The sequence below is a fragment of the Lasioglossum baleicum genome, chromosome 6 (genome assembly GCF_051020765.1).
Source record: "Lasioglossum baleicum chromosome 6, iyLasBale1, whole genome shotgun sequence".
NCBI lineage: Eukaryota > Metazoa > Arthropoda > Insecta > Hymenoptera > Halictidae > Lasioglossum > Lasioglossum baleicum.
The window spans coordinates 18,607,026-18,624,248 of NC_134934.1; the positions used below are offsets into that span (position 1 = coordinate 18,607,026).

Genomic DNA, 17,223 nt, shown 5'->3' on the forward strand with positions numbered 1-17,223 from the left:
CTACGAGTACATATAGGTTTATATTATATGAATAGACACACACACACACAGCGGATTTTATGCATTTATGACAAAAATGAGTAAGTGTAATTGAAAACAGTGAGAACATTAGAAGAACTTAATATATAATACTGTTATATTATTTTCAATCTATCAACCATGCTATATTAAGAAAGAAGATAAATTTCTAGTACTACACGGACTGCATGTAAATACGGAACATTTCGAAGCATAGATGTTGAAAGTGAAGGTTTAGCAAAGTAAATAATCATCTGTCCTTTTCTTCTAAATAAGCATGCAAATTTATAAATTTTCAAGCGCGTTTAAACGAGTTTCGCTCGCTGTATTGTCAGAGAGTGTAGAAACTCTCACCGCGGTTTGAAGAGACCTCCTGATTTCGAGAGCAAAGATGTCAGAACGGTAGAGAATGGAAGACAAGTCGCGCCAGAAGATTCCCCTTTGAACCGTCTAAAATTCAGTTCCAGTTTGTCACCCGAATTAGCTGGTATTAGAGCGCATCCACCTACGAGGCACGCAACTTTTCGATCGTATTCAGATTACATTCAGGTACCCATTTAACCTTGGCCAACATAGAGGCAGGGTTCACGAGCAGGATCAAAAAGCTCGTTAGAACAAGCAGCTGCGTGTGCACCGCTAATATTTGCGCCAGTCACCCGTTTCGAATGCATCGAATCAATTGTGTTGCCCAATCGAGAGTATGATGTAATCAGACTCGGCTCTCTTTGTTTCATTATAAATCAACCACGCATAATTACGAAAATATTTATTGTCATATTCAACTTGTACATACATAGAACTCAATTGCGCCCTCACCAGTTTCACTCTTTGAAAAACGTGGAACTACTTATTTTCTGGAAAAATTCTTTTACACGAGACTTGAAGATGATATATCACACGCATTGAACTCACTTTATTATCCGCTGTTCTTCCTTCCTCTCCTCTAAACCTACCTAAATATCCTTGTTGCTTTGTTCGTCCGCGGATGAACGATGCAGCTCCGAGGCTGAGAAACTGGGAATAATATTCCCACGAGAGGAGAGAGAGAGAGAGAGAGAGAGAGAGAGAGAGAAGGGTCTTCTTGATCGTTGTTTTGTAGTGGAATAAATTTAAAAAAAAACAAGAAGAGGAACTGGTGCGTTCGGTGTGTCGCACGTATCAGGTCGTAGATGCGAGAAGAGGGGATCGAAACTGTTCACCATTTTCTCGTGCACCTTTCCCCGCTTTTTTTTTTGTTCTAAACGATAATCCCGAGGAGTGATGCACGTTGCGTCCTCCGTTGTTTTACCTGCCGAAACCGCTGGAAACAGTGTCCCACGAGCAATCGCCCCACCTTTATGTGTCCTCGGTCCTCGCCTACCATGAGTTCTACGTATGCATGTATATACTATATGCCGTATGCCGTGATATGTATGTCGGGAAAAAAGTCAATTTTTCGAATGTTAGGTACACACAAGTTCTTCATTAGAATTTCATTTATTAGTTGGAGTATTTAAACGAATGAACATTTTTTAACTACATACAAACACAGTGCATGAGAGTCTAAAATGTATTAAAAAACGAGTGAACAATATTATAATTTGATTACGTTTATGATAGGTGATTGAAAGGTATCTCTTGAATAGTAGAATTAAAGTTTAATGTGCCATAACTTTGTTACGTGGAAAAGTTGTGCAACTCACTTTAAAGTACATATCCAACCAGGCTTTGGCTGCGAACTCTTGCGACACTAGACTAATTGTAAGACTATTTTTTTCGATCAAAATCTATTAAAGAATTTGTTGTATGCTTCTAGAAATAAACGTTATACTTGTGGCATGCTTCTCACGAATTTTCAAACAAATTTGTTGGATAGTTTGATACTTTTTGCCCAAATGGCAGTACATACTATACATACTGTGTGGCGCGGCCAGGCCAGGCCGGGTCGGGCCGGACCCGCCGCGCCACTTCGTCCGGTCCTCGATTCTCGATCCCCGAGCATATGCATATCATCACCCTTTTACATCAGTCACGAGAAAAAAAAACTCGGAAGAGGCCTGACCCAGAAAGAATAAAAAAAGACGAACAAATACCTCGAAAGAATTCTTTGTCTATTTCTTCTCCCTCTCGCGGCTCCCTCCGCTTCTTTCCCGCGCCATCCCGTCCTCATTCTCCCTCTATCTGATCTCTTCCTTTCTCAAGCGGTTTTTGTTCCCCCCGGTAGGACCCCTTTTTTCCGTGTTTTTATCACTCTTCGACCTTGCTAGCCGCGAGGGTGAGACCGAGACCGAGACCGAGACCGAGACCGAGACTCCCGCGGGTCCTTCTATCCGCACCTCTCGCACGTATTATAGTAGTGGACAAAATTATGTAAAAAATATGCATATGTATGTATACACACTGCGGTGCATAACTATAGTGCCACCCATATTTTCAAGATTTCTCAACTTTAGAAGAATAATCCCGGACAACCAAATGCGTGCACAGTTGGGCATTAATCAATTAAAATTTTAATCAAGATTGATTGATTAATATATGTACGATCGAAAAAGATAATCATTGAAAAATCGACGATTTATTCAATCGATTGATGAAGTTAATCGCCAATCGTTGATTAAAAAAGAAATCATTGAAAAATCGGAGACTGATTTAATCAATTGTTGAAGTTAATCGCCACACGGTCTATCCATAAATTGTAATAAGCAGGCAGGGAGGGAGGGAGGGAGGGAGGGAGAGAGCGGAGATGGAGAATTGACGGAAATATATCTCAAGGAAAACAACTCGGTTTACATTTTTTTCAGTATGCATGCACAGTTTTGATTCCGTATTTCATTTCGAAATTTCAGCAGTTAATCATTAATCAATTACATATCCGATTGACGATTACAATTGAAAGGAATGTAATGGTTAACCGCAATTAACGACTACAGTAGTAGTTTAATTGTTAATTACGATTAACGATTGAAGCAGAAATTTATTCGTCAATCGTTGATTAAATTTTTTACTAAGAATTTTGTAAGAATATTGTATTTGATAAGGGGGTATCACAATGCAGGAGATAAATGCCGTTTATCATTCTGTGTGTACTTATTTATAAAATTAGTAATCTAGTTTGTGCAAAAGTTACAAAAAAATCTTGTAATACAATGAAGTTAACATTTACTCTTACAATTAAAGACTAATTAACCAACAGTCGTGTTTAAATAAAGCTCTTTGTGTTCGCAAGTATTATACCTACATATAATTTGCGTATAATAGACAGAAATTTCAAAAATGTAACAAACAAAATAGAAGAGTGAATGATAATTCGATAAATGTTAATGGAGACGATGCATCGACGTGCCAGAGAACGAGACTACTGGATTAAACAATCGTTCAACCCTTCCGATATAAAAAAGTAGCCCTTGGCCCTTGGTGCGTCGCGTCGCCTGTAAGCCTTCCCCGCGCCTTCGCCAGCTTCAAAGAAAAAAAAACTTACTGAAAAAGTCGTTTATTCGCTAGGTGGCCGTGGGAACACTCCTCTTTCTAATTGCATATTGTATGTATGATACTCATCCGTTTTCTTTATACTTTTCAATCTATCTACTTATGTACATGTACATGTATATGTATGTATACTACATATGTATACAGGATATGTATTCCACCTGACTTGACCACCTTAAATATCTTTGTTGTTTTTAAAGATACGACAAATGCCTGAAGGACAAAGTTGAATGGTAGAATGGAGCTCATACGATACCGAAAAAATTTTTGTTTTTATGTAATTTTTTTTAGAGATATCAAGGTCACCTCCATTTTTTTAAATGGAATAAGGTATTTTTTAATACATCTCAATCGATGCAGCTGGACATTCGTCATAAAAAAGTCGAAAGGTTAATAGTTGAGGAGATATTTCAATTTAAATAACTCTAAAATACCATTACTGTCGTACTAACATAAGACGTTAGTGTTAGTTATACACTTAGGTACTTGTGTAACGTCTTAGTACGACAGTAATGGTATTTTAGAGTTATGTAAATTGAAATATCTCCTGAACTATTAACTTTTCGACTTTTTTATAACGAATGTCCAGCTGCATCGATTGAGATGTATTAAAAAATACCTCATTCATCATGATGTTATCTACTTAAAAATAAATAAATAATACATACATATTACATACATACATATATCTATGAATGTAATCGTGTAAATGGTTCCTTTTATTAATCCTAAAATACTATCGTGCATCAGCTTCTCGTTACTATGACATAATTATAAGATTTCACGAAAAAAATCAGGTGGCAGAGGGAGTAACATTGTAGCGAAAAGCGTTAACGTTAAGAGATTGGAAAACTGGAGCTGGCATGGCAGTACACAGTACACAGTACACAGTACACAGTACACAGTACACAGTGCGGAACGGTGAAAGATTGATCACTCGGTGGGAATGACAGTAAGAGGATCTCAGTTTACCATTTGTCGCCAATTAGGGAGAGGCGCACGACTGTTAATCGATTGGAACGTTACGATCTCGTTAATAGGTTCCGCCCGTTATTCCGTCGCAGTCGCAGGTAGAAATACGAGACGGCAAAAAATCGAATCGTGCAAATATCTATACATATATGTATACATATATCGAGGCGAACTCGTCGCTATTTACGAAGGAATTCCAGATTTATCCTGTTTATTCGGTCGAAGCCTGTCGCACGGCTTTTTACCGAAGCTGTTTCGGTACAGCTATCTCTCGCTCGACCTCCGAACTCTTTCATTTGTTCTCCGCGAGCGATCCTGCATTTTATATCTCGGCCCGTGATCGCCCATTTTTGCGGCGCGCTGCCCGCCACCGTCATCGATTCCGCAAAAACACCGTAGATTAAGTATCTTCTTTCTCGTCTATGCGGTATTTTACGCCGGACGAATTTCTCGCGGACGAAGCCAAGGGAATCATCGTCCATCGATTCCCAACCAAACCGAATTCGTTTTAAATTGTTGCGAGCTTCGCTCTCATTTCTAATCTGCAAAAAACTGACTATTATTCTGCTAACAAGGAGGGTGAGGGTGCGTTCTAATTCAAGCGTGCAATAATTAGGCAGCTGATTTGATTTTATGCATTTATCAGAAAAATTAGTAGATGTAAATTAAAACAGTAAAAACAGTAGAAGAATTTAGAAATCCTGTTCTATTATTCCCAATCGATTAACCCTTTGTACGCGGACCTATTTTAACTGGAAAATTAAACATTTCTTTCGACCTAGAATAATTCCACTCTACATATATTAATTCTTTTCTTTGTATGAATATGAAATTGATATAATACCTCACACACTATTTAGTAGAAAATTGCTTATTTTTCATAAAGATCCGCTGTCTAGTAACAATCCTTAGCACTCGAGTGGTGACACTCGGAGTCATCGCTAAAAATTGCTGTACCGTTATTCACAATATTGTTTACATTATTAAATATGTTGGTATCTAATCAATTGCCTACTACACATTTAAGTATTGTACGAGTAAGAGCGAGTACACTACTACATATTTAACTATATTGTATGAAGATTCCTTCGCGTACAAAAATCAATGTTTCTACTAGTTTCTAGAGGAGCTTCAGTTGGTGATATTTTCTAGAGAAAATTTGTCTTCAGTTTTCCACCCGTCATGAAAATGAATGATGGCTAGCCAAAGTAGAAGCCTCTGGAGCTTTAAAATTAAACCAGGATTATTATTGTACTATTTGTTTGAAAAAGAGAGAGAGAGAGAGAGAGAGTGTTCGAATACTTTTTGACCAGCTGTTGTTTAAGAGTCTAACCGCGCCGCGTTGCGAGCAACAACGCTGATTCTCGGCGCTGATAACAAGAAAAGATTTTCTGCACCCCGAGCCCCGAGCACACGCGTTGAGGGATATTTTGCGATTTTAACGGCCCGACAGTTTTTTTTCGATGGCGCTCGGAGAGGGCACAGAATCGGTCGACCATACTTTAAAACGCCCTTAAGGGTGGGTCCCCAGTCGAAACGGTCGAGGGATGGAAAACGATGGAGGTTGGCCCAGAGGAGGAGAGGAGGTCGGAATCCGGTCCCCACCCTGCGTGCCCGAAAAACGGTACCCCAGCCAATGTCGACCGAGCCGTTGCTACCCCCTCATGGAAAATACATTTCCTTACCCTTCATCTTATTGTTCGTGCCACCATACCTACCGAACTGCAACGATTAGTTGCTCGTCTGCCTAATCAACTCTTTCTACTCACACGTTTTTCAATGTTCACCAATAGACCAAGGGAAAGCTAAGTTAGGTCTCGATGCAAAGAAACTGTCTGTTTTTTTCTTTCTAATGTCTAGAAAAGAATTATAACATCTAAGCGAAGTCGGCAAACAGGGCCCAACGATTTTAATAAAAATTTTATAATAAAATAGTAGTTGTTTCACTATTATAGTGATCCCGTTTTAATGAACACATACAGACAGTCTCACAATTGGTGGCACGCACTTTAAATCAGAATAACTTTTTTTATAAATGGACCAATTTCTGATATAAAGCGTGTGCCATCAATTACGAGACTGACGGTAAATAATGATTTTCGGAAAAGAAATCGTACATCGGATGAAGCGACGCGCTTCTAAGATTTTCCTGATATGTAATAAGGAGCGAGAAAAATGGTCGCGGAAAGGTTCGCGATCGGCAGGGGCATATCAAGAGGGGTAACGAAGAGTGTAACAACAGCGAGAACGTGAAGGTAAAACAAGGAGGTGTCTAGCTGGAAAGGGTGGCGGCGCGATGTATCGCGTAGGGTATAAAGCGGGCTGTTGGTAGAGCAAGGAGACGAAGGGAGGGGTTAGAGAGAACCAAGAAAATAGGGGGCGACTATGCGAAGGGGGCGACTCTAGTCAGAAGCACGTTGGGCGGAGGGTGAGAGGGGTGCAGGGTGAGAGAAACTAGATAGAGAAAGAGATAGAAAGGAAAGGAAAGGAAAGGAAAGGAAAGGTAAGGTAGGGGGATCGAAACGGCGACTCAGTCCATCTGTCCGGTGTTTTGTCCAAGCAGCGGCAGAGGCACTAGACAAAAACTCACCTAACCCTTCCTTGATTACAATGCCGGCAAAAAGCGAAATACTAACCGCTGCCGTCGCCGCCGCCGCCGCCGCCACCGCTGCTGGCTGCTGGCTGCTGCCACTACCACTGCCACTGCCGCTACCGCTGCCTCTGCCGCTGTCGCGCGAGAACGGCCCGCTTCTAAGAAACTAGACCCGTTTTTGCTTTACATCGGAACACCGTCCGCACCGTGAGCTATCGGACAAAGAACCTATACCACTCGTTCAGCTCTCACCCCGATCTCCTCCTCGCAGTCTCGTCGACCCGCGAACGTCTTTTACCCCGGACCACTGGTCCACTGGACCACTGGACCACCCCCCTCATCCGCAGATACCTCTACCTCTACCTCGACCGGCACCGACCCTGGAACCTACGCCGCTTTCTTCGCCTATCCACATCCACATCCACATCCACATCTACTCTTTCCCTACCTCTTCCCTTCCGAGGCTTCGATCTTGCACACTCGTCCCGTATAGTCCTCGGCTTCTTCCTTCTTCCTGTCCATTACTCGCCGAATGACTTATCGATCCTTCTTGAACCGTTTCAACCTGTTCCCGATAGAATCTCTTATTCCCCTGCACGATCAAGCATTTACAAGCATTTACAACTGTTAGAAAGTCAAATATGTACCTATACTGTATACATATAATTGACCGAAACCTCTAGAACTGTCTCGCATGTTTAGTTTTCGCGTAACACCTCCTTTCTTTTTTTTTATCAAAATGCATGCATTTTTAGAAAAATCAATGCTTTTCGCGTACACGTCTGTATACTAGACAGAATTTGCTGTATCACACAGATATTTGTTGACCTTATTTGATAATAAGGAGGATGGGATTGGATTTGTTTTGTTTTTATGAAAGCGGCACAAGCGAAGTTTACTGGCTGGTCTTTGGTGAAAGAAAGAGCCGGCGAATGGCGGAATGGAGAAAAGTCGGTGACGATGAGGATCGGTCGCGTTCGCGTTCTCGTTTGTTCTCGCTTTCGCGAGCGCATACGCGCCGTTCCCAGGGAGGCTGAGGAGGCCACGGTATAGGATCAGGTTTTTCTTAGCGCGTCCCTGGTGCTGGTGCTGGTGCTGGTGCGCGTTATTGGACGCTATGCCATGCCATGCCGCCGCGCCGCGCCGCGCCGCGCCGCACCGTGGCGACTCTGCCTCCGACTCGCGTACGCGTTCCCCGCTAACAAAAACGATTATCCCGTGCCAAAAAAGCTGTTATGTAAATGCACTGCCTGGACTAGACTGCCGGTCACAGGTATACCTACTCTACTTGACCGGGATAGAGAGTTCCGCCGATGAAAACCTGCTGTCATTCTAGCCGAAAACGAATTAACTGTTCCGTAACCGAGGTAATCTCCTCTGTTTGTCCCCCTCTTCCTCTGGCTTGGTCTCCTTCTTCGCTGAAACGTCGATTCTAAACTTTATAACTTCCCAAATCAAATCTCTTGGGTCTTAGATCCTTCGCTTACAGGGGAAGAGAGTAAACGACTGTCTAACGATTCGCTGCTGTGATAATAAATTCATGAAATGTATAGTACATACACAGTTTTATTTCGATATAAGACGATGCCTCGGTACCGGCTTTCGCCGTATTTCGGATTAGGGTACCTATTCGGCTTGATTTCGTTCTCGAGTGGTACGGGAGTTTATGGGCCCATAAAGTTGTCCGGCAGACCATAAAGTTGTCGGCCGAGCAGCGATATCTTTCGTTGGAAAAGGATAGAATATGACATATCCTCGTATCCTCTCGTTCAAATACAGGGCAGTGTCGAAACGAACAACTTCGAAAAGAAGAAGAGGGGTGGGTCAGTGATTTTCATATTCCGAAAAAACGTCGTCGGCTTATATCGAAATAAATCAGTATTCATCAAACCGTATCAATTACCCTTAAGTTGCGGGGCAAGGTTTCCTCGTCGGTATCGTTCCTCTTCTTCTTATTTTTTTTCTTTCTTCAGCGTGTCTCATAAATCGTCGCGTCGCCGCGCGCCGCGCGCCGCGCCGCGGCCAGATATCTCGAAAGACCGATGCGCATGCAGAGAATCGGCGGTGTCTCATTAGAAAGATCTCTTCGTATCCGTTTGGTTCTCGTGGCTGCGGGGCCAACGTCAGAAAAATCTCGCGGAACGAGTCACCCCGCTGCTGTCAGGGACTTACTCGTATCTCGGTCGGTGTATATAAGCGTGAGACCGGGTCTCGGGTTCGTAATAAGACCTGCCGACCAGGTTTTTCAGCCCCGTTCCACCGTATTGCTCCGTATCTCCTTCTGCATTTCTTCTCCCTTTCGTTCCCTCTTGGCTTCCTGTCGCTCTCTTTTTTCTCTCTCCCCGTCGCCCCGTCGCCCCGTCTCCTTTCTCCTTTCTTTTCTCATCCCTTAGACCTCATTTCGCCCGTCCCCCCTTCCCCTCCCACCCTCCCACCCCTTCTTCTTCTTCTTCATCTTCCTCTTCTTCTTCTTCTTCTCCTTCCCTCTCCATCCTCCGTGTCCTCTCTCTCTGATTCTCTCCCTCCGTTTCATCTCTCTTTCCCTTTGTTTTAATTCCCATCTTTTCCTCTTTGTCGCTCCTCTTTTCTTTCGAGACACACCGAGAGCCCACGGCCGGCAACGTCCCGATGCCATGCTACCAGTACCGGTATTAATTTATACGTTGTACGTGTGTGCACGCCGCTTTTTCTCGCAGTTCCTCGAAATTTGCAAGAAACTAGTCGGACACCCTGGCGGCTCGACCGCCTGCCCGCATACTGCCCGTCTGCTCGTCGCGTCGCGCCACACCGCGCACCGCACCGTTCGCGTTCCTTTCCGTTTCGTTTCGTTTCGTTTCGTTTCGTTTCGTTTCGTTTCGTCCCCCATTCCGTTCCATTCCGAAACACTTTACTGATACTGAACCGAACCAGCCGAACGTTCAGACAATTCACATCACAATTCATAATCACCTCGTTGCGCGCACTTCTCAACAAAATGATAAGACACCATGAACATTACAGTAGCGAGGATTCAATTCTGACCAATACGCTATGAAAGTACTTATACGGGCTGAAAAACTAATATAGTTACCGAGATATTCTCTATAACTGATTTTTAATACAGATAATGCTCTGATAAAAAGAAAGCAAAACAGAGAACAGCTAATTAATGTATAATACATACATCGTATGCTACTCATCTTGAAACCATAGAACTTTCGTTTCAACCATCTTTTTTCATATACCAAATAGTTTAAATTAGTGAATAGACAACGGATGTTTATGCAAAATAAAAATTTTCTTCCTGAACTGCATCAAACTGGAGTGAAATAGAAATTTATTTTCTTGCTTAATATAGTATGGCTGATAGGTTGAAAATAATATAACGGTATTTTGGAGTTCTTCTAATATTTTTACCGTTTTAAATTACGCCTACTAATTTTCATCATAAATGCATATAATCCGCTGTCTATTAATCAATTACCATCGTTACGAATTTGAATGAAGTTAATGGTAGGATCAGCACTAAAGAATCTCGATATAAATAATGATCTACGCGGAATGTTCTCATCCGTAAATGTCTGTCTTAATAATTAATTTTGTTCATATGATTTAGTGGTGCAGACGTCCGTACCTCAGAACGAAGCAGAGCTACAGTTATATAGGGTGATGCAAAAGGCGTCCCTCTTGGGCTATTACGACACTCTTCTAGAAATGGGTAAGGTACACGCAGGCTGTTCCAAGCATAAATAGTGTACATACAATATACCTATGTAATAAGCAATTTCCTTTCTAAATTGATCAACTAGGAAAGTCGCGAGCCAACTTGTCGCTAACATTATCTGTACGTCTGTTGTGAATTGAGAACATAAAAACAAATAAAATAATTGAATGTTTAGTGGAGAAAGAAGTTGGCTGATAAAACCTGCACGATTTTCTATATTATTGTAGGTGGCGACGATTTGCAACAATTGTGCGATGCCGGAGAAGAAGAGTTTCTGGAAATTATGGCACTAGTCGGTATGGCCAGCAAACCCCTCCATGTCAGAAGACTTCAAAAAGCTCTACAAGAATGGCTGACAAACCCTTGTAAAATAACTCATAATATCTGATCTATCGATCTGGTGCACATCAAATTCGCTCAATTGTTCGTTGTAAATCATTTTACAAAACCGAAAAAACGTATACGGAATGGAACCCCGGTATACGACCTTAATCCGTTCCTGATGTTTGGACTTATATCGAATATACATAGGATGTACATATACCAAACCAACCTCTCCCGTAAGAAGTAATGTAAAAGTGATTAATCCGTTCTCATGTAAAAGAAAAAAACTCCTATTGATATTATACCTACATTAATAATTACATCATCGGTAATTCCATTACTGATCCTTACTTGTATGATCAGTCAGTTAATAATACGTCAACTCTGAATATAATTGATTATTCGTTTAATTTTTCCTCCGAGATCATTAGTTAAAAAAGAAAAGAAGAAAATATTCACAGAAAATACAATAAAAATATTCATGTCGTACACCCCGGACAGAAGTCGTATACCGAGCAAAATTTTTCACGTCCAAACAAGACGTATGTATTCCGAATTGGACTGGATAAAAAGATATGATGTGTGCAGATCTACGATTTAGGCTTGTTTCTTCGTTTTCGTACAGAATCGCAGTTTCATGTGCACCAACCTAATACAATTGTCGCTATACTAGACGCGGTAAATTAAACAAATCAATGGAACAAAAGTAATTCCTCGAAAATGTATTTCACTTATCGAAATGTAATGTTCTCTACGTTATATTTATGTTGTCGAAAGTTTTCTACGTTTCGTCCGCGAAGACAATGATCGATTATATCAAAGCATACTACAACATAATTCGTTTCTCTGTTGCAGCCCTTTTTCAGGCGCCAGTGGTATCGACGAATGCTACCTGCAAGAATCCACCGACTATAGGGTTTGCCTGCGCAAGTCCCAGGCCGCAAGTGCAAAATCTTCAAGGTTTCGCGGCAACTTCGCAGACGCAAACCCCAACGCCCTACGTCTCGTCGCACGTGTCCCTTACGCCGTTGCCCTGCAGAAGCACCAGCCCTATAGTGTCGGTGACGAGCGTAACCGCACCAGTTGCTTCGACCACCTTCCGGCAGAGTCCCAGCCCCAACGCGCCCTTGCCCTATACAACTGTCCATAGCCCTGGCATACTGCAGGTATATCTATGTATACATAGTACAACTAATCGGTAACATTATAATCAACTGGTACACCCACCAATCAGAAACGGAAGTCCTTTTTGCTCGTTGGAGTCGGAGTAGGAGTCGGAGTAGGAGTCGGAGTCGGTTAAAGTCTCCGGAGTCCCGCAATCATTTTCACTAGAGTCTAGAGTATTATCTCAATTTTATACAGTGGGTAACTTTAATATTCGGACTTCCGGATACCGGTATAACGAACGCTTTGTACATATGTATTATGTACTTCGATAAACAGTTTCTCGGCGTTTTGGAACATTAAATTGTGCGGCGTGGCAGTGAACGGTTTCATAATCTTGAAAAATATTTATCGCTGCAGCGATGATACAAAGAGCTGTTTTTATTAGGTGGGAACTTGCGAATCATCGTGCGGCAGTGGCACGTCTCCTAGTCCTGGGGGTGGCGGTGGCGGTGGCGCACCTGCGAGCCCAACTCAACCGACACCGACTCTTCTACAGTTGCAGATACAGAGATTAGCGGAGGCAGCCGAAAGACTTGCTGCTACCATTCGTCCGGTCGATCCAAAACCTCATAACGTTAAGAAGAAGATTTGCAAGAATTTGGAGGTAAACCGGTGTCTTAGCTCAACTAGATCGCAGATCTTTATAGAAAATACCTACAGCATGTCTCACTTAAGTATGACCCCCCCCCCCCAGAATATCTTCTTTAATTTATTTTCGCAATGTAAACGATTTTGTTACGTTACGTGTAATTTGTCTTGTAGTTTTCAAGGTGATCGATGTTCTTTGTAAAAATAACTACACACACATATACAATATTCGTGTACAAATATGTTCTTGGAACATGACCTTGAACTCCGAAGATGATTTGTGCTACGGTAAGACACTTTCTCAGACTTGGAAAATTTTAGTTTGACCTTCATCTTCGGCGTTTAAGGTCAGGCGTTGTAGGTCATGTCACAGTACATACATATACAATATGTATTTGAATGTATTTTTTTAATGAGCTACGCGATGCAACACGAAAATATGTATGTAGTTATACATAAAAAAAGCAACCCCTGCGTAAAAGAGAAAGTCGCGGTTACTTTGTTTCAGATGGTAATGGCTATGCCCGACAGCGACCCACGACGAATGGAAGAGATCCGAAAGTACGCGGCAATTTACGGAAGATTCGACTGCAAGAGGAAACCAGAGAAACCACTGACATTGCACGAAGTGTCGGTAAACGAAGCCGCCGCACAGATTTGTAGGTTCGTACCTGCCCTTCTTACTAGAAGGGACGAACTTTTTCCTTTGGCCCGGCGGGTTGTCAGAGATTCTGGGTATCATTATTCAAAAAATCATTAGTAAGTACCTTTACTGGAAGATCAGTTCAATCATTCCCTTTACACGCTTTAAACGTTTGCTAACATGTTCACGCTGACTTTAATCCAACGATACAAACAAATGAAACGCGCTGTTATAGAAAGCACATACATATATACATATATCGAAAGCTAGAGATACGAGAAATTTTAAAGAGCGTTTTCTTCCTTTCGGGTCAGACTTATATTCCGACTTCTCTTCCTTGCTTTCTTTTTATTTTTACGTTTGCTGCAACATTCGACAATTACATCACAACAAAAGAAAGATTGTCAAGTATTTTCTATTTTATATGTAAAGAAATAATCAGGGGAGTGGGGGACATCGGATTTCAGTGAACTAAGTTATTTAAGCGAAAACTAAACTATAACAAATCAGATTATTAATCCAGTGAGCAAAATGCTCGATTTCGGACGGGCATATCTGCGTCAGCAGAAGTATCGCTTTCTGCTGGCAGAATGAGGCAGCTCGGTTCTGAATTCGGTGCTGCCCTCTTAAACGAAGGCAGAATTGAGGACCGAGCTGCCAGCATTCTGCCGGGCAGACCCTGCCAGCAGAATGCCAGACATCTGCGTCACAGTAAGTATCGGCAGGATACGCTGTCCAAAATCGAGCAGATTCCGAGAATCCTCAGCTTCAAGCAGCGTTCTGGCCTGGCTGACTGGGAACTGGGAACTTAAAATTACATTTAACTAACACGTTCTTTAATTTACATATTTTTCGTTTAACGAAAAAATACTTTAACATATGTATGTATTTAGATTGAATTGGAGACCTGAAAGCATAGAAGACCCTCTAAAATGTTGAGTAGTCTGAAAAGTTGATTGCATTGTATACATATGTATTTAGAAACTGATTGCAATTGAAATAGAATGTCGACGAGAACGTGTTACATGTAACCGCTTTAATTGACTGTTTTACACTTCTGTTTGAAATGCTTTAGCCTATCCGTGTCGAGACCGCGTGAGAACGGCGAAGAAAACGAAAACGAAAACGAGCGTGCAAAACGACAAAAGCTCGAGCTTGAGGGTGAGAATGAAGATGGGACGCAGGTTAGCGCACCTCGACCATAATAGATAAGCTGTAGCTGTATGCAGAAGATTCCAGTTGAAAATAGTTGCAAACGTGATGTATGGGAACGTGGATATGGTCCCATGCCGATTGTATCTTTTCATTCACCCTATGCGGCTACAGAGAAGGATATTCCAAAGTCCGCGTTCAGCTCCTACGTTTCAGATACCTTCAATCTGGAATCATTGGCATATTAACGAAACACCACTGTACACGCATGAGCGCTAACCACTAACTATGCATCCAGCACATAAATAATTGCAACACCTAAACTACCAATCGATTGTCACACACGTGAACGACAGCTGAAAAAGGTCAAGTATAGCTTCTGCGTAACATGCATGGCTTTTCTTTCCTATTCCTAATACAGATCGCATGCGATTACTACTTTATTTCCAGAAATAAAAACTTAGACCGCTGTTTCCCGTAAGCGAAACACTATAATAGAAATATTTAGACGCTTCTTTTTGAAATTTTATTGTGTTTCTTCTAATGTAGTGATTTACTTTTATTAGCAAACAATTATTTTAGAAATGGTAATGAAGCATAAATTGCAACTATATGTAATACATTTCTTCATGCTTCCAAATGGTGCTACGTGAAAGTATAGATGTGTTTTGAGATGGAAATAATTCACTCTGGAGCATGACAAACTTTTTATTAATATGTTTACACGAATATCTCATTTTTTACTTAATTTGTGAACTAGAGAAATTAAAAGACGTTTGTTAGCCTACTACGCGTCAAAATTTTATAAATGTTACATTAATGTATGATAGCTTTCTTGCACACTTGTTAAGACTCTATGCTTTGTTCCTAGTGTCCTGACGAGTCGTGTCTTCGTTTAATATTTTAACCGAGTCGCTTATGTTAATTTCTATTTTTTTTTTATGCGTACAGAACTACCTCGTTGCTACGCTTATATTGTCTATAGCAGTTAAATGTTTCAGGAGGAGCTGGACCTACGCTGCTCTGAAATGGACATTAATAATACAACACTCAGGAGACACAGATCATCAAGGTGATTTTCGAACGATCAATTTTAATCCTTATCACTGAATCAAACAAATTAGACAGAAAATCATAATTAACCATTCCTAGAATTCAAAGTTTTATAAAAAAATAAAAACTTGAAAACATGTATATTAACTTTGAAATAACATACTTTCTTGTAGCTGCAATTATGTACATATTGATGTTGAGACATTTGCATTGTTTTAGTCCAGTTTGGAGGAAGAAGAATAACAATGGCATATTCAGCGGAAGTATCGAAGAAATAAGCGACTCGGACAGTCAACTTTCCTTCTCGAACGAGGAATCTTCGTCGATGCATGTAAGATAATTCTGACTACTATCAACTATCTATCTACTCTGTCTACTATTGTCAACTGTCTAGTTGACATACGTCTTAGATTTGTTAAAATTATCCGAGTATTTTTTTCACAGGACACCAACGAAGCTGAAGCAGACAATACCGACAAAGAAAGTGATTTCAATCTCAAGGTATATTCCTACTATATGAAAAACCATTCTAAACTTTACATTCAGTTTTCACATTACAAGACTAATTTATTATACATATATGTATATTACACGTACATGTATTAGGCAGTCATATAAGTGTATAGTGCCTCTTGTGCACCAATTTACAATTCTGATTGAACACTTTAAATGGATTTAGGTAATAGCTTCACGCGGAGACAATATAATTGCAGTGGCAAATCCCGCCCTGATGGAATGTAGTCATCCTATAAAAGAAGAGCCAACGGATGAGAAACCTGCACTGTGATACTATTTAAAAAGATCAAATTCTTTTATTCGAATGATTTTTCAAATTACATTTTAGCTTGTGCATTAAAATTAGTGGTATCATTATGTTTATTTTTGATTATTACTACGATACGTTATTTAATATATATATTATGTACATCAATTATAGTTCTATTAGTTGTTGTCCTTTGGGTCACAAAATCAACAGAATTATATTAATGTAACAATTGGTTCACTCAGAAATTCTGCTAAACACTTTTCAGCTATTATAAAAACTACAAAAACATTTTTAGATATCTAATATATGAAGTAGAAAAGTATGTCTGTATGTTCCAACCGATTACCGAGCAGAGCCGCTGGATGGTGACACAAGGATATTGATTAAAAAAAAAAACAAAAATCGCCAACATAGAGAAAATAACTCGGAAAATTGCGTATAAGGGGGCCGTCTCCTAGCAGATGACGGTCGCGCGTGAACACTCACACATCGCTAGAGTACACTCACACACCGCTAGAGTACACTCACACACCGCTAGACCACGTATACGTACGCGAGAATTGCTAGGATCAGGGAAATGCGTTCTGATTTCTCGATAATGCAAAGACGGGGGTTTTTATTAGTCCAAATCGCTAGATAAAAGATCAATCTAGCGCGCTGTTTGCTTCAAAAGTCGTTCTTTTACGTTTCCGAGCAATGATTTTGCAATATTCGGCTGCATGTTGCCCGTCGGAGAGGCTAGTACGCCGGCGTGACTGCAGCGCCATCTAACGGGCAAC

The 17,223-nt window shown here is 40.9% G+C and overlaps 1 protein-coding gene across 10 annotated transcripts in view; it reads left to right on the top strand.

The window, feature by feature from the left end:
* The window catches only part of Nab (NGFI-A-binding protein homolog), a 26,919-nt gene extending 9,916 nt beyond the window's left edge, over positions 1 to 17,003 (top strand). For 2 of the 10 annotated variants that reach the window (XM_076426183.1, XM_076426178.1), the window contains exons 2-11: positions 10,644 to 10,745; positions 10,979 to 11,116; positions 11,931 to 12,241; positions 12,628 to 12,846; positions 13,339 to 13,589; positions 14,549 to 14,657; positions 15,627 to 15,697; positions 15,898 to 16,009; positions 16,123 to 16,179; positions 16,358 to 17,003. In XM_076426183.1, the coding sequence (XP_076282298.1) occupies positions 10,697 to 10,745; positions 10,979 to 11,116; positions 11,931 to 12,241; positions 12,628 to 12,846; positions 13,339 to 13,589; positions 14,549 to 14,657; positions 15,627 to 15,697; positions 15,898 to 16,009; positions 16,123 to 16,179; positions 16,358 to 16,465 (1,425 nt within the window). In that variant the 5' untranslated portion in view covers positions 10,644 to 10,696 and the 3' untranslated portion in view covers positions 16,466 to 17,003. The other 8 variants (XM_076426179.1, XR_013009151.1, XR_013009152.1 and 5 more) reach the window with 8 other exon arrangements.
* Positions 17,004 to 17,223: the final 220 nt, after the last annotated feature.